Raw genomic sequence first — 25,920 nt, forward strand, 5'->3', positions numbered from 1 at the left:
TTAATATTTTTGTAAATGTCTATTTTCAGTTTCATTTCTATGAAAAATTTTGAAATTAGTATAAAACATAACATTTAGAAAGAGGAAAATTTCTGTCCATATTTCCTAAGTTGATAGACTTCCTTCAAAACAAACTTCAGCTATAATAAAATCTGAATTCTGTTAAAACCTTCACATTCAAAGAATCTTTAAGATTTCATCTCAGTATCAATTTCTTTGTTCAATAAAATGGCACTTTTTAAATATAGGCTGTATTATTGATATCATCCCTATTATTTGCCTGACATGCAATAAGTACAACTTGTGTATGAAGGTCTCAAAAAATATATAAGATGTTGACAGCTTTTCCCAGGTGTGGTGTATCTATTAGTAGTGGCCAACTTCTGGAAGAAAATTTTCCCACATCTGTTTGATTTCATTCATAAGATTATCTCCTACTTATTTAATAAGCCTTAATTTATATTTCCACATACTCCCTACATATATTAGTAGGGTTTCTTCCACATGTATTCATTTTAAGTTGTCTTATTAACAATATTCATCACATTCATAGTAATTTCTCCCATGGTAACTCTTTCATTTGCTTTGGAATATGACTTAGAGTAAAAAATTTACCACTTTACATTAATAAGGGTCATGTCCTGTATGAATTTCCCACAGTACTTCAAGGTATGAATAGCTAGGTACTAAGATTTCTCTCATTGCTATTAATATATTTAAAAGATTTTCCCCCTGGATGTAATTTTGAATGTACTGTGAGAACTGATTTCTTAGAGGTTTCTCCAAATTCAGTACATTCATAGGCTTTCTCCCTTACGTGCTTTCTCTGATGTACTTTGAGACCTGAGTTGCAACTGAAGGTTTTCTGACAATGACTACATTCATAGGGTTTTTGCCCTGTGTGTGTTCTCTGATGTTTAGCGAGATCTGACTTATGATAGAAGGGCTTCCCACATTCATTACACTTATAAGGTTTTTCCCCTGTGTGTATTCTCTGATGTACAATAAGGACTGATTTTTCAGAGAAAGATTTCCCACAATCATTGCATTCATAGGGCTTCTCCCCTGTGTGAGTTCTCTGATGTGATCTGAGGACCGAATTGCAAGTGAAGGTTTTCCCACACTGATCACAGTAATAAGACTTCTCCCCTCTGTATGTTCTCTTATGTACCATATAGTCAGACTTATAGTAGAAGGTTTTCCCACATTTTATACACACATAGCGTTTCTCCCCTGTGTGAGTTCTCTGGTGAACTGTAAGATATGAATTTCTAGAGAAGAATTTCCCACATTCCTTACATTCATAGGGTTTCTTACCTGTGTGAGTTCTCTGGTGTTTAGTGAGATCTGACTTATTGTAAAAGGTTTTTCCACATTCATTACACTTGTAAGGTTTCTGCCCGGTATGTATTCTCTGATGTACCATGAGGACCGATTTCTCAGAGAATGATTTCCCACATTCATTACATTCATAGGGTTTCTCCTTTGTGTGTGTTCTCTGGTGTACTTTTAGGCCTGAATTGCGACTGAAGGTTTTCCCACACTCATTACATTTATAGGGTTTCCCCCCTATGTGAGTTTTATGGTATTTGGTGACATCTGACTTATGACAAAAGGTTTTCCCACATACCTTACATTCATATGGTTTCTCACCTGTGTGAGTTCTCTAATGTATTGTAAGGTATGAATTCCTGGAGAAGAATTTCCCACACTGATTACACTTATAGGATTTCTCACCTGTGTGTGTTTCCTGATGTATTGTAAGAACTGAGTTGCTTATGAAGGTTTTCCCACATTCACTACATTCATAGGGTTTCTCCCCTGTGTGAATTCTCTGGTGTACTGAGATATGACTTATGGTAGAAGCTTTTTCCACATTCTTTACATTCATAGGGTTTCTCTCCTGTGTGAGTTCTCTGATGAATTATGAGGTGTGAATTCCTAGAGAAGGATTTCCCACATACATTACATTCATAGGGTTTCTCTCCGGTGTGGATTCTCTGATGTAAAGTGAGAAGGGATTTCCTAGAGAAGCACTTCCCACATTCATTACATTCAAAAGGTTTCTCTCCTGTATGTACTCTCTGATGTTTGGTGAGTTCTGACTTTTCACAGAATGCTTTTTCACATTCATTACATTCATAGACTTTGTCTCCTATGCACGTTTTCTGAGTTACATTAAGAACTGACTTCCAGAAAGGTTCCCCCAGGTTGTTACATTCAAATGTTCTCTCTCCTGTGTCAAGAAAGTTTGATCTGCTGAAATTATCCACTTTGTCATTATGTTCATAATCTTTCAGCTTCAAATGTTTCAAGAGAGATACCTTTTCAAAGGTTTTGCCATATTCATTAAACTCATAAAGACTTTCTCTTATCTTATGGACCATGAGAATTGAATAATTACAGAATGTTTTGTCACATTCATTATGTTCACAAGGACCTTGTCTTTTGTGAGCTTGTTTATATGTGATGAAAACTGTCTTCTCACAGAAATTTTCACCACATTCTTTATATTCAAGACTGCTCTACATGTTTAATTTTCTCATATGGAAAGAAGTCTTCATTTTGACTGACATACTTTCTATTCTTAATTAATTCATAAGGTTTCTCTCTTACATGAGCTTTTTCACGGTTAACATGAAGGAATAAGTTTCATATGCACTGAGATCATCAGACTTCTTTCTTAAATAGTTTTTCTCAATAATTAATTCTGAAATATATTTCAAATTCATCCCACTTGTGTCACATTTACAGGATATTTTTATGAAAGAAACTGGGTATGTGCTGAAATTAAACATTTTTCCTAATACATTACTTCTCTCTATAGTCAGTGTTTTGTTGTTGATAAATGGAGCTTGCCAGAAATGTCTGTTGTGCATTTCCTGACTCTGTTCCAGCTGGTTAACAATCCTGCAGACTTCTATAAATGACAAAAAAACTGTATGTTATTAATTTTATTATAATTATGATAAACTTACCCTTATATACAAATACCCTTTTATATGACTGACTCAGTTTCTTTAAATAAGAGTAATACAAGATGTCTGTGTGCCCCATTCTTTTAGCTTAGAAGAAAGAAACAAAACTTGACATAGTGGAAATGGGGAATAAAAACTCACAATAAAGACATCTACATTTGACAATGTTTACATAGGTAAATACTTCAAGACTTAATATGGAGGTTAAAAATAAATAAAAGCACAGTGAATAAAGGAAGACATATTTTGGGGAAAAAAGACTGAGTCAGGTCTGGGAAATGCAGAAAACCAGAAAAGAAATGAAGGTTAGTATATAAGAGTACCCTGGAGAGATATCAGAGGATTGACTTGATCTTTTGAAGGAAACAAATTAGACTTTATCTAATTTTCTTATACTTAATATACTATAGCTAAATCTCTATGCTTTACATGTTTCCAGTGTTTCTAGTTGAATTCTCTTCTTTAAATTATTTTTTAATATATTATTATACTGTTAATTCCAAATTAAATTTATAGAAAAGAACCAATTTGTTCCTGCTTAAGAACACCTGTAACAGCCTACTAACTTATTCTCCCTCTACTCATGTGACTTACAGTCTACAAATGTCTACCAGGAATGTAAAATCAAAGAGACAAAAAAGATTGAAAGAGGGCCAGATCTATTTGTTTTCAGTTTTGGTATATTTATCTGATTCTCTAAGTTTCTGCAAAAGTTATCTTACCTACTATCAAATGCTAACTTTTCCTCATCTTAAATTTGCTGTGATGAATTTAATACATTAATACATTTTTAAAACTTCTAAACATATCTCTGCATTTCTGGGTTTTATTTATATTTAAAACCATGGAGGACCTAACCTAAAATAATTACTGATACTTATATTTATTTACCCTAAGAATTCTCAGCTAGACTTCACCTTATTATCTTCCTATTCAGTATGTCCAATACAACAACAATGACCTTACTCAAAAACCTGTCCAGAGCCCTTTGTCTCCAAGCACCATTAGACTAAATAGACTATAGGTACAATTCTAGGGGAAAAAATACTTTTTGCCAACTATATTCATGTTGGATATCTATACTATCACTCCATAAAGCCATAATAAATATATTCTTTCTCAAAATGACAGACTATTAAGTTGCCAGAAATTGTTCAAGTTCAACCAAGACTTTCAGTAAATAGGCTTACATTTCCATTTTGGCTTTGCTCAGAACCTAAACATTAAACATCAGGGAAATTACGCTGTGTCATATCTGTTTCCAAATAAATCTTTACAACATCTCTATAATTTCAAGTTATATTTACATTGAAATTTAAAAATAATTACATTCTGTACATCTAATTCTGTCACAACACTGAACAATACTCCTTTGTAGCATAAATACCCTCTAATAACTGCTAAAATTTAAAATATTCAGCTGTCTTTTTTTTTCTTCTCCTTTTTCTAACTGTAACCTATGATTACAAGTAATTACCTCTGATTTCCTTTGAGTACTGGAATTAGTGGTCCTTAACAAGCTGTGTGTTTTTCAAAACACAAATCTCAAGTTTTATTCAAACCTTTAATTTCTGAACAAGAATCTAGAGGTTTATAACTCAATATCTGAATTGAAAAGTTATTTTCTTGCAGTGTTTTCTGAATGAATCAATATGAAGGGCCTCTCATTCATCAGGAGTTACAATTAAGAAATGATCTAATATCTTGTAGTTCAGTTGGTAAAGAATTTGCCTGCAGTGCAGGAGACCCAGGTTCGATCCCTGGGTTGGGAAGATCCCCTGGAGAAGGAAATGGCAACCCACTCCAGTATCCTTGCCTGGAAAATCTCATGGACAGAGGAACCTGGTGGATTGAAGTTCATGGGGTCACAAAGAGTCGGGCATGACTGAGTGACTAACACAACACACATAAGTTATATAACAAAATAAGATAGGCTCTCTTTGGAAAAAGCATAACATAGATAAGAAAATAGTCTCATTCAATATCCATACACTATCAAGAATCAGAATTTATAGCTGATAAGGCAAATCAAAACAAGCAAGAAATATTTCATAAAAGCTGGGGAAACAAAATCAAAATCAAGAAACAATCTAAAAAGGAAAGTAAAGAACAAAAGCTAAAAAATGTTAATAATGACAGTAACAGGAAAATTAACAAACTATCACCACAACCCAGGCTCTGCTCCATGTACTTTCACATACTAATTCATGAGAATCGTTAAGTACACAGAATCCAAGACACAGCTGTAGGAAAGGAAAGCATATATATGGATCATATTCAGGAAAGAGTAAATGCGAGTTTAGCACTCCCAGTTTTGTTTCACAGAGATGAGATATAGCAGTATTTTAAGCATGATTAAAAGAGAAAAACTTAAATGTCATACATTACATTTTGGGAAAAAGGTAACTCAAGTTAATAACATAATATAATTTCATTTAGAAATTAGAACAAACTAAAAGAATATAGTTAGTGCTTTGGGTGGTCTCAGCGGAAAATGAGAAAATAAAAATATTTTTTAACACTTTTACAAAAGTATAACAATAATATCTGTAAGAAAGGATGAGAGAAAAATAAAATGATGATATGTCAGTTGTAACAGTAGAAGGTTCATGGAAGTGAAAGTGAAGTCACTCAGTTGTGTCCGACTCTTTGTGACCCCATGGACTGTAGCCTACCAGGCTCCTCTGTCCATGGGATTTTTCAGGCAATAGTACTGGAGTGGATTGCCATTTCCTTCTCCAGGGGATCTTCCCAACCCAGGGATTGAACTCAGGTCTCCCACATTATAGACAGATGCTTTACCATCTGAGCCACCAGGGAAGATTGCGCTTTGTGAATGATGATTTCAACAGTAGTGCTTGCCATACTGGAGGAATTGGAGTATCCTGTGAGAGATACTCTGCAGACAGGTAAAACACTGACTATTGCAAAAGCAAAAGATGCTAAAGACAAACATCAAGTCACTAAAACCTGATGTCTTATAGATTATTTTATTTTTGAAGATCCAATGTGACAATTTTACTTCTGATTGGTAAATCTAGTCCTTATACAATTATGGTCATTATTATATCACATTGTCGGTCAAATTTTACTTTCTGCTTTATATCTGTCAGCTTTACCACTACTTCTACTGTACCTTTCTTCCTTTGTTTTAGACTGATTTGGTTTTTTATCTTTTTCATTTTCTCCTCTATACAACTTTGAAGGTTATACACACCTGTTTCTCCACTTTAGGTGGCTGTCCCTTAAATTTTGTCATTAATATTTAACTTAAAATCTAAAGTGATTCTATAATCTGAACCTCTTTTTCTAACAGAAGAATCAAATGCAATTTGATCAACTCCCAATTCAATTATGAAACTGTGTTTTAGTATATCATAGTCTTTTTAGCCTTACAAATTAGGTATCATAATTATTTTTACCCATATATTGCTTAGACTTACCATAAGTTTACTAATTTATTGTTACTTACAACTCCTCTCAAGTATTCTTTGGTTTTATTTTTTGTCTCTTCCTGTAGTATCTCTGTTAGAATTTTACTAACAAAATTATAAAATGAAAGGTATTGCTTCTATAATTTATTTCAGGACCAATCCAAATGTAACAATATATCCTGACAAAGATTCTCTCCTTGACTAAATTTTAGTTAAGCTCCTCTGAGACCTATTCTTGACTAGGTCTCAACCTTGGCCTTTCGTGTCTGTTTCTCCTGAGCAGTTTTAGCAAGAATCCTTGTCAGTCTAGGGAGAATCTCCTTACCCTTGGTATTTCCTCACCCAAAGTTCCTCATGTTTCAACCTTGATATATAAACCCTTAGCCTGAATTTAGCAAGAATTCTATAAGGTCAGTTTAGCAAGAATCTCCTACCCTTGATGTTAACTCTTAGTAATTTTCTATTCACTTACCCCTTCACTCTGTTGGCTACAAATCTTCAGCTGTCTTTGCTGTATTCAGAGTTGAACTCAGTTTTATTAAAAAAAAAAACTTTATCCCCTTACTGCAATAGCTAATGAATAAAATCTATATTGCCTTATCTGGCTTTATTTCTCTTAGACAAATCTCATTCTTTAAAAAATAGTTTCCAGAGTTCATTATTCTAGATTGACGCTTTTTTTTGTTCCTTCGATTTAGATGTCTCTAGCAGTATCTCACACCACCCTTATGACAGAAAGTGAAAAGGAACTAAAAAGCCTCTTGATGAAAGTGAAAGAGGAGAGTGAAAAAGTTGGCTTAAAGCTCAACATTCAGAAAGCTAAGACCATGGCATCTGGTCTCATCACTTCATGGGAAATAGATGGGGAAACAATGGAAAGTGGCAGACTTTTTTTTTTTTTTCGGGGGGGGGGGGCTCCAAAATCACTGCAGATGGTGACTGCAGCCATGAAATTAAAAGACACTTACCCCGTGGAAGGAAAGTTATGACAAACCTAGATAGCATATTCAAAAGCAGAGACATTACTTTGCCAAAAAGGTCCGTCTAGTCAAGGCTATGGTTTTTCCAGTAGTCGTGTACGGATGCGAGAGTTGGACTGTGAAGGAAGCTGAGCACCAAAGAACTGATGCTTTTGAACTGTAGTTTTGAAGAAAACTCTTGAGAGTCCCTTGGACTGCAAGGAGATCCGACCAGTCCATTCTAAAGATCGGTTCTGGGTGTACTTTGGAAGGAATGATGCTAAAGCTGAAACTCCAATAGTTTAGCCACCTCATGTGAAGAGTTGACTCATTGGAAAAGACTCTGATGCTGGGAGGGATTGGGGGCAGGAGAAGGGGACGGCAGAGGATGAGATGGCTGGATGGCATCACCGACTTGATGGATGTGAGTTTGAGTGAACTCCAGGAGATGGTGATGGACAGGGAGACCTGGCGCGCTGCAATTCATGGGGTCACAAAGAGTCAGACACAACTGAGTGACTGAACTGAACTGAACTGAACTGAGCAGTGTCTCATTCCTTAGGAGGCAATGTGATTTTCCCTCTGGCTGTTATTAAGATTTTCTATTTTGGAGAAGGAATTGCTTTTATGGAATGCATATTGAATCTCTCTTATTCCTTGTTATTTACTTCAAATTTTATGTCAGTTTCTTCTTGCTCATCTTTCTGAATAGAATTTTAGCAGTACCTATTCTTCCTTAAGATTACTCCAATTTCTTTACTTCACTGATTTTGTTTCAACTGTTTTCTGAATTTGACATCCCATAATTGTTTTCTACCTTACTAGCATATTTCTTCGGAGAAGGCAATGGCACCCCACTCCTGTACTCTTGCCTGGAAAATCCCATGGACGGAGGAGCCTGGTATGCAGCAGTCCATTGGGTCACGGGAAGAGTCGGACACGACTGAGCGACTTCACTTTCACTTTTCACATTCATGCATTGGAGAAGGAAATGGCAACCCACTCCAGTGTTCTTGCCTGGAGAATCCCATGGACGGGAGAGCCTGGTGGGCTGCCATCTATGGGGTTGCATAAAGTCGAACATGACTGAAGCTACTTAGCAGCAGCAGCAGCATATTTCTTGAATTCTTCTATCACAGAAGTAATCGATGCATTCTCCTATTTAAAATTCATGGTTTAATATTTTATAATGTTTCTTATGTACTTTATAACTACTATGATCATACTGCTGCTGCTGCTAAGTTGCTTCAGTCATGTCCAACTCTAAGATAAGACAACTCTATCTAATCTACTACTTTTGTTACCTTTTCCACCTCTTTTTTCTTGTAATTGTCTTGAATGAATTTGTGCTGGTTCCTTTTTGATTATTCAGCTTCAAAGAACATGAGCTTTTTAAGAAACAGCCAACTAGACGAGATTTACTTGGGAGAGGGAATAGAGCCACGTCTTAGGCCAACAGGATAATTCCTTATGAACAAGTGCTTTACACACATACCAGACTCGGTATATAGATCAACTCAGATCTCCATTCCTTTCTCAACAGAGTAGCAAATGGCTTGCTCTGTTGGTAATCATGGATTCAGGGTTGGCACCACTGCAGCTACTGACTGAGGAACACCAAATGTTGTGCTGACTTCACAGAGACTACATTGCCTAAGGAGCTAACTGGAGCCATGAAGACTTTGGCTTCCCCAGCAGTTACCTAGAGAGGATGTCTGATGTAATCCATAAGTGAGAGGGAGTTAAAAACTCTACAGACCAGTCTTATCTAATGAGGGAGAGGAACAAGAAGACAGAAACTTCCCTTCCACCTCTCTGGCAGACTGTTTGAGGTCACAGTGGCTCACATGAAGACTATGAAGTCTTGCTGACTGTGAAACCAGAGGTGCTTATCATAGAGCCATAGCTAACTAGGTAATGGCCCCTTTGTACCTACCATTCCTCTTACCAGCCTTACTCCTCATTTTCTCAATTTTTTAAGGTGGTCTGTATTTGAGTTTGAGAAAGCTCCAGGAGTTGGTAATGGACAGGGAAGCCTGGCGTGCAGCAGTCCATGGGGTCGCAAAGAGGTGGACATGACTGAGTGACTGAACTGACTGTACATCCTAGCTAATTACTATTAAGTAACTTTTTGCTTTAAATTCAGTGTTCTAGGATTACCCACTAAGATAGCATGTAAGTTTATTAACCCACATTTAGGTTTCTGAGAGGGTTTTTTTCCCCCCTACAAACAGAAAGTCTTTTCTTACATTGTTAGAGAAATAAGAGTACTACTGAAAAATATGGTTTAAGTATCTGTTTCCACACTTAGCCCTAATAAGTCTGCTTCGCAGAATCAAACTGTATCCAAAGTTCTACCTCCCTGGGTGCCACATTGTGGTTAATCTAAAGATTTAGGTTTCACACCTCAAGAGTACTTACTTGACTTTGTCCCCAAAAAGTACTTTGCCAATTTCTCTTACTAAGAGAAATGCTTTTGTTTTCCATCCATCTGCCATAAATATACTCCCGCTTGGATTTTTCAGTGATTTTGACACTTTTATACTTGTGCTGATTTGCGATTTTAGATATTCTCTAATGTCATAAACTGAATTTGTATTGCTCATTTATATTAATGATTCTGGATGACCTGAAGGCAAGGATGGAGAAAATGCTGACTTCACACATCCTTCTTCAAAGAAGTTCACTCTGTCCTTTAAATATTATCTTCACTTAGCTATAGGATACCACATTCTCCACCCAATCTGCAAATGCTTCTTCTCTTTTTTCTGCTGAGCCATCTCATTCTCACGTCTTCTGAAAGGTAGTGTCGCAGGGTATAAGCCTTCAGACCTTTCAAATATCTGCATTCCTCCTCCTAAGGACAGATGTTATCTAATCCCTTAGCTTTAAATACTACATTTTGAAGCTTTAAATACTACATTTTGAAGCTTTAAATACTACGTTTTAAAGCTTTAAATACTGTGATAGCTGACACTTTTCAAATAAATATCTACCACCTGGACTCTACCCTAATCTACTTCTGCTTGTATACCCAAATGCTTATTCACAAGTAAACCTGGATATTTTATAGTCACCTGAAACTTGATGTGTGCAATTTAAACTCCTATTAACTCCTCCCAAACTGTTTCTCCCCATTTTTTCCCAATCTTGGCAATTGGTGCTCATTGATCCAGTTTTTCTGGATGAAATCCTTGGAGTCTTTCTTGACTCTTCTCTTTTTTTCATATTCCTTGTCCAATTCAACAGAAAATCTTATAGGTTCCCACCTTCAAAATACATCCAGAAGCCAATCACTTTTATTCTTCCTCACCACTTTCAACCAAGGATAAGCTACCGTCACATTTACACAGACAGAAATATTATTCAGATTGATGTTCTTGCTTTCAGCCCTCTTCCCCCAATATTTTCTTCACTCAGCAGTTAGAGAGATCAATTTAAGCACTGTTTATAATAGCCAGGACATGGAAGCAACCTAGATGTCCATCAGCAGATGAATGGATAAGAAAGCTGTGGTACATATACACAATGGAGTATTACTCAGCCACCAAAAAGAATAAATTTCAATCAGTTCTAATGAGGTGGATGAAACTGGAGCCAATTATACAGAGTGAAGTAGGCCAGAAAGAAAACCCCAATACAGTATCAGTTCAGTTCAGTTCAATTCAGTTGCTCAGTCGTGTCCGACTCTTTGCAACCCAATGAATTGCAGCACGCCAGGTCTCCCTGTCCATCACCAACTCCCGGAATTCACTCAGACTCACATTCATCGAGTCAGTGATGCCATCCAGCCATCTCATCCTCTGTCATCCCCTTCTCTTCCTGCCCCCAATCCCTCCCAGCATCAGAGTCTTTTCCAATGAGTCAACTCTTCGCATGAGGTGGCCAAAGTACTGGAGTTTCAGCTTTAGCATCATTCCTTCCAAAGAAATCCCAGGGCTGATCTCCTTCAGAATGGACTGGTTGGATCTCCTTGCAGTCCAAGGGACTCTCAAGAGTCTTCTCCAACACCACAGTTCAAAAGCATCAATTCTTCGGCGCTCAGCCTTCTTCATAGTCCAATTCTCACGTATACTAACACGTATATATGGAATTTAGAAAGATGGTAACGATAACCCTGTATGCGAGACAGCAAAAGAGACACAGATGTACAGAACTTTTTGACTCTGTGGAAGAGGGAGAGGGTGGGATGATTTGGGAGAATGTCATTGAAACATGTATAATATCATATAAGAAATGAATCACCAGTCTAGGTTCGATGCAGGATACAGGATGCTTTGGGTTGGTGCACTGGGATAACTCAGAGGAATGGCATGGGAAGGGAGGTGGGAGGGGGGTTCAGGAGTGGGAAATTCTGTACACCTGTGGCAGATTCATGTAGATGTATGGCAAAACCAATACAGTATTGTAAAGTAAAAAAATTAAAAAAAATTTTTTTAAAGAATAAAAATAAATAAAAGACATATCAATGTATGTTGCTTACTGGGTTAAATTATGCCAATGGCTTCTCATCTCACGCAGAATAAAATCAAAGTCCTTATCATGGCCCAAATGGCCCTACATAATTTGAGCTCCCAGTGCCTTTACAATGCCAACTCTTACTACTCATTGCTCATTCATTTCCCCCAATCCAGAGTGATATTTATGTGTCCTCAAACACATCAAGTACATGCCTGCCTTAGTAGACTGACATTTGATGTTACCTTTGCCATCAAGACTCTCCATGATTCTCATTCTCATTTTATTCAAGTTGATATCATCAGAAAGCCCTTCTTGATATCCTTTCTAAAGTATAACACTCCATCATTCTTACCCTTCTCAATTTCCTTGGTATTTACTGGCATATTTTATGTATATACATGTGTTATTGTTTGTTGGTTGTCCTTCTCTCCCTATCAGAATGTAAGCTCCATGAGGTCAGGGACGAAATTCAGTTCACTGATGTATTTCCAACACCTAAAACCTGAGTGATGCTCATGGGCACTCAATATTTGTTGAATGAAAAAATGAACATATGAGCAACAATTAAGAAAAAAAGAATTCATACCTGTCACCAGGTGCCCTATTTAACACACCCTAACTCACCTGGGTAGCTCTGGCTTGGAGACTCTGTCTCTAATACCCATGGCTGCTCTCCTTGTTCCAACTTGAAGATCAGTTCTGGTTTAGGGATGCAATACCCTGTGAACAGGAAATGATATGGGAATTGGGATAGACTCACAGGTTTTAGGGCTTCTGAAGAAAACAGAAAATGAAACTTCAGACACCCATTTCAAACTTTTACTAGAAAAAGAAAAACATTCTTTATAGTGTTTCAACAATCCTTCTAATCACCCTAAATCTGAAGCCTAAATATGATCAAATCTAAAAAAGCTCCCACAGAATTTAGCAATAAGCAAGAATGTGCAACTAGGAATCTACATGGAAAACAATCCCTACCCACTGAGATGAGGTGACTATAGTTCTCCAGCATCACATCCCTGTACAGGGTCCTCTGAGCAGGGTCCAGCTTCTGCCATTCCTGCTGAGTGAAGCCCACAGTTACATCCTCAAATGATAAGGATCCCTGAAATAGCACATTTGTGTTCAAATTCAAGTAATAACTGGAAGACATGGAAAATATGCATGAAGTGGTTATACTGTTCACTATTCAGCATTAATAAAAATGTGTGTGATGTCTACTTTTGCATTCTACTTGGTTGGAGAGAGAGACATCATAATAGATATTCCCTACTATTGTTATAAGTTATTGGTGCCTGCAAGCCATAAAGAACTCTCCTACTTTGGGGGAATCTGAAGACAAAGCAATGTTACTTTTATCAAGGTGCATATAATCTGAAAACAAACATACATACATATAACTACAATAAGAGGTTATTGTAGTGAAAAGATGTGCAAAGGTTACAAAGGGGACAAAAGACCTATTCCTGCTATTAGGGTAGGTTTCACTGAGAAGGTTAAAAAAATATTAGAGTAACATTCATGAACATAGGGCCACAGCATAACCATGTATGCATCTAAAATATATAGTTAAAAGAATAACAATTAGCACATAAGAGAGTGCCATTCAGGACTATGATAAGATAAAAAGCTATAGAGGTATTCAAGGAATGAGTTATTGAATAATTTTGGACCTAACACCTGAGAATAGGGGTGTCCAAAATATCTGGTTACTCTTGCATCTGGGAAATTTATTTACAAATTTATGATTTAGAAAAAAATGTAGGTAGGCACCTGAATATTTACTTCCCATAACTGAACAGACTGTTTCACAGTTTTCACCAAGAGTAGATTCCATCTCAAGAAACCACTTTCTTTGCTCATTTATAAGAAGCAACTCCTTATCAATAAAGTTGTACCAAGAGATTGGAATAATTCAGTAACATCTTCATGCTCCACTTCTGATTCTAGTTCTCTTGCTATTTCTACCATATCTGCAATTACTTCCTCCACTGAAGTCTTCAATTCCTCAAAGTCATCCATGAGGGCTGAAATCAACTTCTTCCAAATGACTGTTAATGTCTATACACAAACCTCTTCCTATGAATCAGAAACATTCCTAATGGTTTCCAAAATGGTGAACCCTTTCCAGAAGGTTTTAAACTTACTTTACCAGATCCATCAGAAGAAGCACTATCTATGGCAACTAAAACCTTACAAAATGTATTTCTTAAATAATAAGATGTGAACAACAAAACCACTCCTAGATCTGTGGGCTGCAGATGTTGTATTAGTAGGCATTGAAAACAACATTAATCTCATTGTACATCTCAGTCAGAGCTCTTAGATGACTAGGTGCACTGTCAACGAACAGTAATATTTTGAAAGGAATTTTTTTTTTTTCTGAGCAGTAAGTCTCAACAGTGGGCTTAAAATATTTACCAAACCATGTTGTAAACCGATGTGCTGTCATCCAGGCTCTGTTCTTCCATTTACAGAGCAAAAGCAGAGAAGATTCTTAAGGGACCCAGGACGTTTCATATGTCAAATGAGCACTGGCTTCAACTTAAAGTCAACAGTTGCAATAGCTTCTAACAAGAGAGTCAGTCTGTCCTTTGAAGCCAATCATTGACTTCTCTCTAGCTATGAAAGTCCTGGATGGCATCTTCAAATTTTTTAAAAATTTATTGACATTTTAATGATTTTTTTTAAAGATTTATTTATTTTGATGTGCTGGATCTTAGGTGCAGCACATGGAATCCTCACTGTGGCATATGGGATCTTCTAGTTGCATATGTAAGAAATTTAGTTGCAACATGGAACTCTTAGTTGCGGCATGCAGAATCTAGTTCCCTGACCAGGGATCAAACCTGGGCCCCCTGCATTGGGAAGACGGAGTCTTAGCCACTGGACCACCAGGGAAGTTCTGCCTTTTTCTGGTTTAAGGCTGTTTTGTCTACACTGAAAATCTATTTAGTATACCCACCTTCACTAATTACCTTAGCTAGATCTCCTGGATAACTTACTGCAGTTTCTACATCAGCACCTGCTGCTTCACCTTGCATTTTGATGGTATGGAGACAGCTTCTTTCCTTAAACCTCATGAACCAGTCTCTGCTAACTTCAAACATTTCTTCTGACGCTTTCCTCACCTCTTTCAGCCTTCATGGAACTGAAGAAAAGAGAATTAGGGTCTTCCTCTGGATTAGGCTTTCATTTAAGGGAATGTTGTGGCTTGTTTCATTTTCTATCCAAATCACTAAAACTTTCTCCATATCATAATAAGGCTGTTTCACTTTCCTAACATGTGTGTGTTTACTGGAGTAGCACATTTAACTTCCTTTAAGTACTTTTCTTTTGCATTCACAACTTGATTAACAGTTTGGTGCAAGAGGCCTAGTTTTTGGTCTGTCTAGGCTTTCAACATGCTTTCCTCACTAAATTTAATCATTTCCAGCTTTTGATTTAAAGTGAGAGATGTCTCAGGGAATATGGAGGCCTGAGGAAAGGTAAAGAAACTGGGAAACAGCTGGTTGGTAGAACAGCCAGAACACATACAATATGTAAGTTAATCTTACATGAATGTGGTTTGTGGGGGTCCAAAACAATTACAATAGTAACATCAAAGATCACTGATCACAGATCACCATGACAAATATAATAATAATGAAAAAGTTGAAATATTGTGAAAATTACTAAAATATGACACATTGATATGAAGCGTGTACGCTTTTGGAACAATGTGCCAAAGACTCAATGCAGGGTTACCATAAACCTTCAATTTATTTAAAAAAATAATAATGCAGTATCTGTTAAGTGCAATAAAGCAAAGCACAATAAAACAAGGTATGCCTGTATTATACATGACAATGAAAAAAAGGAAATGACAAGTGTCTTTCAGTAAAGAAATGGAAAACTAAAATGTGGTATGGTCTCATAATAAAACATTACATGGCTTTAATAAACAAAGTATTAATCAAATTGGACCAATCTTAAATAAATATTAGAATTTTTTAAAAGTCCCTCTGTGACTCTAGACAGATATTATCTTTGCCTCCCCCTCACTTCTGATGGTAGCCAGCAATATGTGACAATCTTTGGATTGAAGGTGCAATACTCCAATCTCTGCTTAACTGTCATAAGTGTTTTCCCCATTTGTATCTATCCTGGTGATACTGTGATATAGCAAGGATTATATATTCTTGTCTCTGGCAAGAAGAAACACATAATAAAAATTAGAGAGATAAATAAGTGGAGTATAAAAATAGAACAAACAAAGTCAAAAGTTGCTTCTCTGAAAATAAATCAACAAAATTAACAAACCTTTAGCCAGACTGACAAAGAAAAAAGAGAAAAGACTCAAAATATTAAAATCAGAAATGAAAATACTTTTACTGACCTAACAGAAATAAAAAGAAAATAAAAAGACAATACTACAAACAATTATATGTCAAAAAATTAGAAACTTAAATGAATAAATTCTTAGAAACACAGAAGTAACCAATTGACTCAGGAAGAAATACAAAAAGTGAATAGCAAGCAAAGAGGTCAAATCAGTAATCAAAAATCTCTCAACAAAGTAAAGTCCAGAACCAGATGACTTCACTGGTGAATTTTAGCAAACATTTAAAGAAGAATTAACACTAATTCTTCCCAAACTCTTCCAAAAATAAGTGGAAGAAATATAGTTGACCCCTTAAAAACACATGGGTTAGGGGTGATGACCTCAGTGCAGTTAGAGTTGGCCCTCCTTATCTGTTTCTGCACCTGTGGACTCAACCAACTGTGGATTGTGCAGTACTGTAATATTTAGCACTTAAAAAATCTACATGAATGGACCTATGCAGTTTAAACCAATGTAGTTCAAGGGTAAACTGTAATTCTTAATTCAATGAGCCCAGTGTTGATTACCCTAATATTTAAGCCAAATAAAGGAATCACAATGAAATGAAATTACAGGTCAATATGCCTTATGAATATAAATGTAATATACTCAACAAAATACTGTAAGATTGAGTCCAAACAACATATTAAAAGGGTCATGGGGAATTTGCTGGCAGTCCAGTAGTTAGGACTCTGTACTTCCACTGCAGGAAGCACAGATTCGACCCGATGGTAGAGGAACCAAGATTCCACAAGTCGTCTGGTGCAGCTATCAATGAATCATGAATCACAATGAAGGAGAATTTATACCAGGAATGCAAGAGCAATTCAACATGAGAAAATCAATTTAATATACTAAATAATGATGAAAAATCCCCAGAAATTGCTCAAGTGAAGCAGAAAAAGCGTTTGACCACATCAAAAATCTTTTCAGGATAAAATCACTCAATAAACTAGGAACAGAAGTGAATTTTTCAACATGATAAAAAGGCATGCATGAAAAACTCACAGCTAAAAATATTTAAGGGTAAAAGACTGAAAGCTTTCCCACTTAAGTGAGGAATAAGACAAGAATATTCACTTTGGGCACTTCTATTCAACACTGTAAAAGAAGTTCCAGCTAGAGAAAATCAGGCAATAAAAAGAAATAAAGGCATCCAAATTAGAAAGAGTAAAGTAAAACTATCTCTATCTATAGAACATAATCCTATACACAGAAAATCCCAAAGAATCCATCAAAAAACTATTAGAGCTAATAAATTCAATAAAATTGTAGAACACAAGATTAACACAAAAAAACTGTTTTTTTACTATACACTGACAATGAACAATCCAAAAGTAAATTAAGAAAACAACTCTACTTATGATAGCATCAAAAAGAATAAAATACTTCAGAATAGAGTTAATCAATGAGGTACAAGACTTGTATTCACTGAAAATTACAAAACTTTGTTGAAAGAAATTAAAGACCTAAATAAGTGGAAGGACATTCCTTGTTCATGGGATAAAATACTTAATATAGTCAAGATCACAATACTTCCCAGGGTTTCACACATTTGATGAAAAATCCACTGGACTTTTTTTTGCAGAAATGGAAATGATCTTTAAATTCACACGGAAATGTAAGAAACCTCAAATAACCAAAACAACCTTGACAAAGAGAAACAAATCACAGGACTAACACATCTTAACTTCAAACCTTGCCACAAAGCTAGAGAATCTAAACAGTACAGAACTGGCATAACGAAACACATATAAATCCAGTGAATGAAACTGAAAGTCTGGAAATAAACCTATACTTACCAGGTGGGGCTACTGGTGAAGAACCCACCTGCCAATGCAGAAGACATAAGAGATGTGGTTCAATCCCTGGGTTGGAAAGATTCCCTTGGAGGATGGGATGGTAGCCCACACCAGTATTCTTGCCTGGAGAATCTCATGGAGAGAGGAGCCTGACGGGCTACAGTCCATAGGTTGCAAAGAGTCAGATACGACTGAAGTGATTTAGCACAAACCTATACATCTCTGGTCAACTAATTCTCAACAAGAGTACCAAGGCCATTCAATAGGGGAAAAACAGTCTCTTCAACAAATGGTGTGGGGACAAATAAACAAGATTGGATCCCTTCCTGTTATAGATGCAAAATTAACTCAAAGACCTAAATATATGAGCTAAAACTGTAACACTTTAGAAGAAAACATAGTAAATCTTCATGATCCTGATTTGGCAACAAGTTCTTAGATATGACATCAACAGCACATACAACAAAAGATAAATATATAAACTAAAGTTCATCAAAATTAAAATCTTTTTTGATTCAAAGTATATACAATCAAGAGAATGAAAAAACAAGTCAAAGAATGGGAAGAGATACTTTAAAATCATATCTGATGAAAGCCTAGAACTCAAAATGCTTTGATAATAAACAACCCAATTTAAAGATGGACAAAAGACATGAATAGACATGTCTACAAAGTAGATATATAGAACTATCCAACAAGCGCATAAAAAGGTGGTCATTGGTTACTAGGGAAAAGTAAAATATGATTTCACATACACTAGGAAGGCTATAATAAAAAAAATGTAGACAAGTGCTGTTGAGGATGAGGAAAAACGGGAACTCGCATACATTGTTAGTAAAAATGTAAAATTGTGCAGCCATTTTACAGAAAAAGTTTAGTGGTTCCTCATGGAGTTAAAAATAATTAACACAGGACCCAGCACTTGCACTACTAAGCCAATACCATAGTTGAAAACAGGTTTTCTTTCTTTTTTAAAAAAAAATGAAATACAATTACTTTAATGGGAATATTCAAGACAGGAAAAGATGCAGTGATACAGGGAGTAGACAGGTTTTCGAACATGACAGCAGCACTATTCACAATAGCTGTAAAGTGTCTATTAATTGATAACTGTATAAACAAAATGAGGTACATCAATACAGTGGAATATTATTGAGTCACGAAAAGAAATGAAATCTTGGTAAAAGGATACTATCAGCTATAAAATGAAAAAGGTCTGAGGATCTAATGTATAACATGGTGACTATGTCGATAACACTACTATATAACTGAAATTTGCTAAAAGAGAACTTAAATATCTCATACACAAAAGAAGATAAATATGTGAGGTGGCAGATGTGTTTACTAGATGGGAGGAATCCTTTCATATCAAACTGTCATGATATACAACTGAAATATTTTACAATTTTGTCAATTATACCTTATCAAAGCTGGGGGAAGGAATAAAGTCTGATACACACAACAATATGGATGAAACTTGAAAACATTATATCAAGAGGAAGACACAAAAAACACATATTGTATGGTTACATTTATATAAAATAGCTAGAAGAGGCAAGTCTTTAAAATCAAAGCATAAATTAGTGGTTGCCACTGGGGTAAAAGGGGAATAGAGAATGACTTTAAAGGGTATTAGGTTTTATTCAGGGATGATGGAAATGTTCTGGAACTAGATAATGATGATGCTTGCACAACACTGTGAATGTATTAAATGCCATTGAACTTACACTCTAAAATGGCTAAGTAGGGGACTTTGAGGTCCCGTAGTTAGGACTCTGCGGTCCCGTGGTTAGGACACTGCTTCCACTGCAGGGGGGAACGGGTTTGATCCTAGTTAGGGAACTAAGATCCTGCATGCTGTGTACACAGCACAGCCAAGAAAAACTAAAAACTAAAATTAAAATGGCTAATTGTTTATGTGTGTTTAAACAATATATATTATTGGTGACTTTTACTGACCAAATTCTAGCAAATGATGAGGAAGAATTCATTCTGCATGAAGGAGACTGAAATCTGATTATGTGCAGAAATGTCTTCTATTAACTGAACACTACATATGGAGCAAGATTGAGAATTTTATAAGTTTATTATAAGGACATGCAATCAACTTATTCTGTAGATGTTCTAACAATAGTTTTATCCAGGAGTGGGAAAAAAAACATCCTATAGACAACAGAAAGCTGTCTACACAAGCATCAGTAATATGGTCTCCTGAGAAACCTCATTAACTGAGTTTTACTTGGGACCATTATTTGCATCCATTGAAGAATGATTTCAAGCATTTATTTCATGGTTGCCACCAGAAAGTTGTTCATCATTTACATGAAAAGAAACAAAAGTTTTTTGTTTTTGTTTTTTTTTCAGGTTTCAATGCCAGAAAGTCTTTAGGTTCCAAAAGGAATCAGGCAGCTTTATTCACATGATCAATGAAAGCCATGTATCACGGAGTCTAATTTTTGGCCATGACTACCAGAACAGTCAGAAATATTTGCAGCTCGCTCTGATAACCACATAACCTCTTAGAGAGAGACAGACAGACTGAGACAGAGAGAGTGTGTGTGTCTCCTTGCCAACTCTGCTCTAGTGACCTACTATTCCAATGCTACTGGCCTGGAAAGGTTAATATCACCATCACCTGCAATCTCAGGCCTCATTCTGGATTTTACAAACTTTCCAGGTGATTTTAATGCACATTAAAGTTTGAGGACAATTATGCTAGACTGTTTCCCTCAGGTTCATTTGATATATTTCTACTGTTCTGTTTCAAGTCTAGGAGTCATTAACCTCAAATACAATATAAAACAAACTGTAGAAAGACTTGCAACAACTCACACAGAATTTCTTCATATTTGGCTGGTCTTGGAAAAATGCTGAAATCTCTGAAGGTATAGCTGGAATAGAAAAAAAGGAATAAAATCATTAGAGGTACAGATTGCCTGCAACTCTTGGATTTGCATATTTAAATAGCTACAAACATCACCTGGTTAAAATGCTTCTCTGTGAAGGACTATCCTTTACATCCTGGAGAAGGGGCAAGAAGGGACATATAGAAAAAGTATCCACATGTCTATGTGTGACTGTGATATGGTCATGCAGATATTGGGTGTGAAAAATTTTCACTGGCTGAATGAAATTAGTTTCTACTTTTTAAAAACAACATATGTAGCTCTTTATTTGAAAGAAATTAAAAAATTATAAAGAAATTGGTTAAATTACAATATTCTAAATGAAGGAACACTAAGCCTTCATTAAGTTATATAGCAAATATTGTAACATACATGGTTATTTTCTTATTTACTACTTGAAACAGAGAATTCACCCAAAGCTATAAAAAAAGGAAAGGAGGCACTTTAAGGTAACATTACTTTTTAAGTTTTTCCAATGTATATGTATAGATAAATAACAAGGACTTACTGTATAGCACAAGAAACTATATTCAATATCTTATAATAACCTATAAGGGAAGAGAATCTGAAAAAGTGTGTACACACACACATATATATATCTACATACATATGCTTCACGGGTAGCACTAGTGGTAAAGAACCCACCTGCTAATTCAGGAGACATAAGAGACATGGGTTCTGGGTTGAGAAGGTTCCCCTGGAGGAGGGCACGACAACCCACTCCAGTATTCCTGCCTGGAGAATCCCATGGACAGAGGAGCCTGGCAGGCTACAGCCCATACGATCACAAAGAGTTGGACATGCCTGAAGTAACTTAGCAAGGATGCACCCATACATATATATGTGTTTGTGTATGTCTGTATATATAGGTATAAATACATATATAACTGAATCACTTTGCTGTACACCTGAAGCACTGTAAGTCAATGATATTTTAATTTAAGAAATCAAAAATTTTTTTAAAAGCATTAAAATGGATAAAAGTAAAAAAAGTATGTATAGATCCTCAAAAAGTTGCCTTTTAATAAACGTTTTACCAGTGATGATGCAGCAGCCACTGGCCTGGGTATCAAGAGACTCAACATATCTTCTTGGCTCTGCCACTAAGACAAAACCAGGGAAATTCACTTGCACCCTCAGGACCAATTTTTCCCAACTTATTAACAAGACAAATAGAAAACTCTTCTTATACTGATGTGTGTAAGAAAATCATCAGAATATTTTTAGATGCCAGATTCACAATAATAAGAGCTCAAAATCTGGGACCAGTGAGTGAAAAATAGAGTAGGGTTAAACTGTGGCTCAGATCATGAACTCCTTATTACCAAATTCAGACTCAAATTGAAGAAAGCAGGGAAACCCGCTAGACCATTCAGATATGACCTAAATCAAATCCCTGATGATTATACAGTGGAAGTGAGAAATAGATTTAAGGGCCTAGATCTGATAGATAGAGTGCCTGATGAACTATGGAATGAGGTTTGTGACATTGTACAGGAGACAGGGATCAAGACCATCCCCATGGAAAAGAAATGCAAAAAAGCAAAATGGCTGTCTGGGGAGGCCTTACAAATAGCTGTGAAAAGAAGAGAAGTGAAAAAAAAAAAGTGAAAAAAAAAAGAAAAAAAAGAAGAGAAGTGAAAAGCCAAGGAGAAAAGGAAAGATATAAGCATCTGAATGCAGAGTTCCAAAAGAATAGCAAGGAGAGATAAGAAAGCCTTCTTCAGCGATCAATGCAAAGAAATAGAGGAAAACAACAGAATGGGAAAGACTAGAGATCTCTTCAAGAAAATTAGAGATACCAAGGGAACATTTCATGCAAAGATGGGCTCGATAAAGGACAGAAATGGTATGGACCTAACAGAAGCAGAAGATATTAAGAAGAGGTGGCAAGAATACACAGAAGAACTGTACAAAAAAGATCTTCATGACCCAGATAATCATGATGATGTGATCACTCATCTAGAGCCAGACATCCTGGAATGTGAAGTCAAGTGGGCCTTAGAAAGCATCACTACAAACAAAACTAGTGGAGGTGATGGAATTCCAGTTGAGCTGTTTCAAATCCTGAAAGATGATGCTGTGAAAGTGCTGCACTCAATATGCCAGCAAATTTGGAAAACTCAGCAGTGGCCACAGGACTGGAAAAGGTCAGTTTTCATTCCAATCCCAAAGAAAGGCAATGCCAAAGAATGCTCAAACTACCGCACAACTGCACTCATCTCACACGCTAGTAAAGTAATGCTCAAAATTCTCCAAGCCAGGCTTCAGCAATACGTGAACCGTGAACTTCCTGATGTTCAAGCTGGTTTTAGAAAAGGCAGAGGAACCAGAGATCAAATTGCCAACATTCACTGGATCATGGAAAAAGCAAGAGAGTTCCAGAAAAACATCTATTTCTGCTTTATTGACTGTGCCAAAGCCTTTGACTGTGTGGATCACAATCAACTGTGGAAAATACTGAAAGAGATGGGAATACAGACCACCTGACCTGCCTCTTGAGAAATCCGTATGCAGGTCAGGAAGCAGCAGTTAGAACTGGACATGGAACAGACTGGTTCCAAATAGGAAAAGGAGTGCGTCAAGGCTGTATATTGTCACCCTCCTTATTCAACTTATATGCAAAGTACATCACGAGAAACGCTGCACTGGAAAAAACACAAGCTGGAATCAAGATTGCCAGGAGAAATATCAATCACCTCAGATATGCAGATGACACCACCCTTATGGCAGAAAGTGAAGAACTAAAAAGCCTCTTGATGAAAGTGAAAGAGGAGAGTGAAAAAGTTGGCTTAAAGCTCAACATTCAGAAAATGAAGATCATGGCATCCGGTCCCATCACTTCATGGAAAATAGATGGGGAAACAGTAGAAACAGTGTCAGACTTTATTTTGGGGGGCTCCAAAATCACTGCAGATGGTGATTGCAGCCATGAAATTAAAAGAAGTTTACTCCTTGGAAGAAAAGTTATGACCAACCTAGATAGCATATTCAAAAGCAGAGACATTACTTTGCTGACTAAGGTTGGTCTAGTCAAGGCTATGGTTTTTCCTGTGGTCATGTATGGATGTGAGAGTTGGACTGTGAAGAAGGCTGAGCGCCAAAGAATTGATGCTTTTGAACTGTGGTGTTGGAGAAGACTCTTGAGAGTCCCTTGGACTGCAAGGAGATCCAACCAGTCCATTCTGAGGGAGATCAACCCTGGGATTTCTTTGGAAGGAATGATGTTGAAGCTGAAGCTCCAGTACTTTGGCCACCTCATGCGAAGAGCTGACTCACTGGAAAAGACTTTGATGCTGGGAGGTATTGTGGGCAGGAGAAGAAGGGAACGACAGAGGATGAGATGGCTGAATGGCATCACTGACTCGATGGATGCGAGCCTGAGTGAACTCTGGGAGTTGGTGATGGACACGGAGGCCTGGCGTGCTGCGATTCATGGGGTCACAAAGAGTTGGACACGACTGAGCGACTGCACTGAACTGAACTGAGGATTAAACCAGGATTGGTAAAACAGAATTTATTCCAATATAGCTTAAATCTCCTTTCCCCATACCTTTTCCTCAAAACCTTTCCAAGGAAGTTAAGTTTCCTGAGTAGCCTAACCCTCCCTCATTCCTCTCAGCCCAGTCCCCCTCTCTTCTAAAGCTTGGTCCGGACTTTGTTCCACTAGGCAGCCTATGATGGCTTCTGAATGTGGCAACATCATCCAAATTTCATTCATTCTGAACAGGCGCTTCAAACCTGGGACCTGCTCTACTAAGAAACTCACTCAAATGGTGGAGCAGTTCTCTCCCACGTGGTATTCTATTCCTAGAGGCTTCTCCTTCTTACTTCACAAGAGGCACTTTATTCCAAAATAGATGAGAAATGCGCCTAAGGGACAAATTCATTTAACTGGAACCTTCACCAAAGCTCGCAGTTCAACTCTTTGTACACATTATTCCACAGACTATCATGTAAGACCTTGAATAAACTCAAACGCATGCTGCTCAGATCACAGAGAAAGCTAGACTGTTACAGAACTCGGAAACAATTATGCTGCCCTTCCCAAGGACTCCAAAAGCATTCAGAAATCTCAGATACAGAGGTGCTACATGGAAATATTCAAACGTTCAAATTATGTATTAACACGTCAAATTATTTCTGCTAAGTGCTGCGGATGAGGCAAAGCTGGCTTTCATAATCAAGATAGTAAAGGCAGAAGATCATGACATTTGGAGAAAATGTTTGTCTTCTAGTTACCAGATAATTTCATGACTTTCAATATATAACTGTCCTTTCAGTCTCAATGTCCTAATTTGTCACAGTGCGGAGAGTTACACTATCCTAGATGAGAAGGTGTGAGCCACAAACTAATGAGTGAGAAGAATGATTATTTCTATGAACATCAGCAGCTAATATTTACTGCCAGGCACTATGTTATGTTATTTAATCTTCTGAACAACCCCCACGAGGCACATGTTATTAATTCCTCGAGTTTTACACATGAGGAAATGAAGTGCCACGAGGTAACTGCCGGATAATTCCTATGTACCAAGTTCTGCCCTGAACTGCAGCGTCCCTCAAACCCGCCCCCTCTTTCAGGCAGGGCTCACCCATCATGCCTATGTACTTGCCCGGCTCGCATCTACGCAGTCCACCTCGTGGAGAGGCCGGACACATGCGGAACCGCAGCCTCACCGAGGTCCCCTGTCCCCTCGTCCGACTCTGGCTACTTCCCCTGACAGAGACTCCGCTTAGGCAGCCCTACCTGTCCGCCTTCTCAGGTTCTGACGCCGAGGGTCCCGCCCCCCGCCCGCTCTCTGGAGCCGCGCAGGGTACCCCTCAGCTGTCGCCCAACCTTTCTGCTTCGTCTGCCATTCCTACTCGGGCGGCACCTACTCAAAGCCGAGGACGCAGACCTAGACGCTTCGGAACCGTCTCCCACAATACCTCCTGAGACATTTTAGAGGTAGAGCCTAAAGGGTATTGCACATGCGCAGAAGGAGCGGCAGACGAGCAAGTCCCATAACCACGC

General features: G+C 37.1%; 1 protein-coding gene across 1 annotated transcript; it reads right to left on the bottom strand.

Annotated features, from left to right (window-relative positions):
* Positions 1–114: 114 nt before the first annotated feature.
* Positions 115–25,863, bottom strand: LOC101119014 (zinc finger protein 33B-like). The gene is given in 8 exon segments (XM_027962133.3): positions 115–1,838; positions 1,840–2,523; positions 2,525–2,654; positions 2,657–2,920; positions 12,457–12,552; positions 12,811–18,154; positions 20,830–20,888; positions 25,785–25,863. Coding segments are annotated over 6 exon segments (2,508 nt in total). The 5' UTR covers positions 12,986–18,154; positions 20,830–20,888; positions 25,785–25,863; the 3' UTR covers positions 115–679.
* Between the last annotated feature and the right edge of the window lie 57 nt (positions 25,864–25,920).

This window comes from Ovis aries, chromosome 25 (genome assembly GCF_016772045.2).
Source record: "Ovis aries strain OAR_USU_Benz2616 breed Rambouillet chromosome 25, ARS-UI_Ramb_v3.0, whole genome shotgun sequence".
Classification (NCBI taxonomy): Eukaryota; Metazoa; Chordata; class Mammalia; order Artiodactyla; family Bovidae; genus Ovis; species Ovis aries.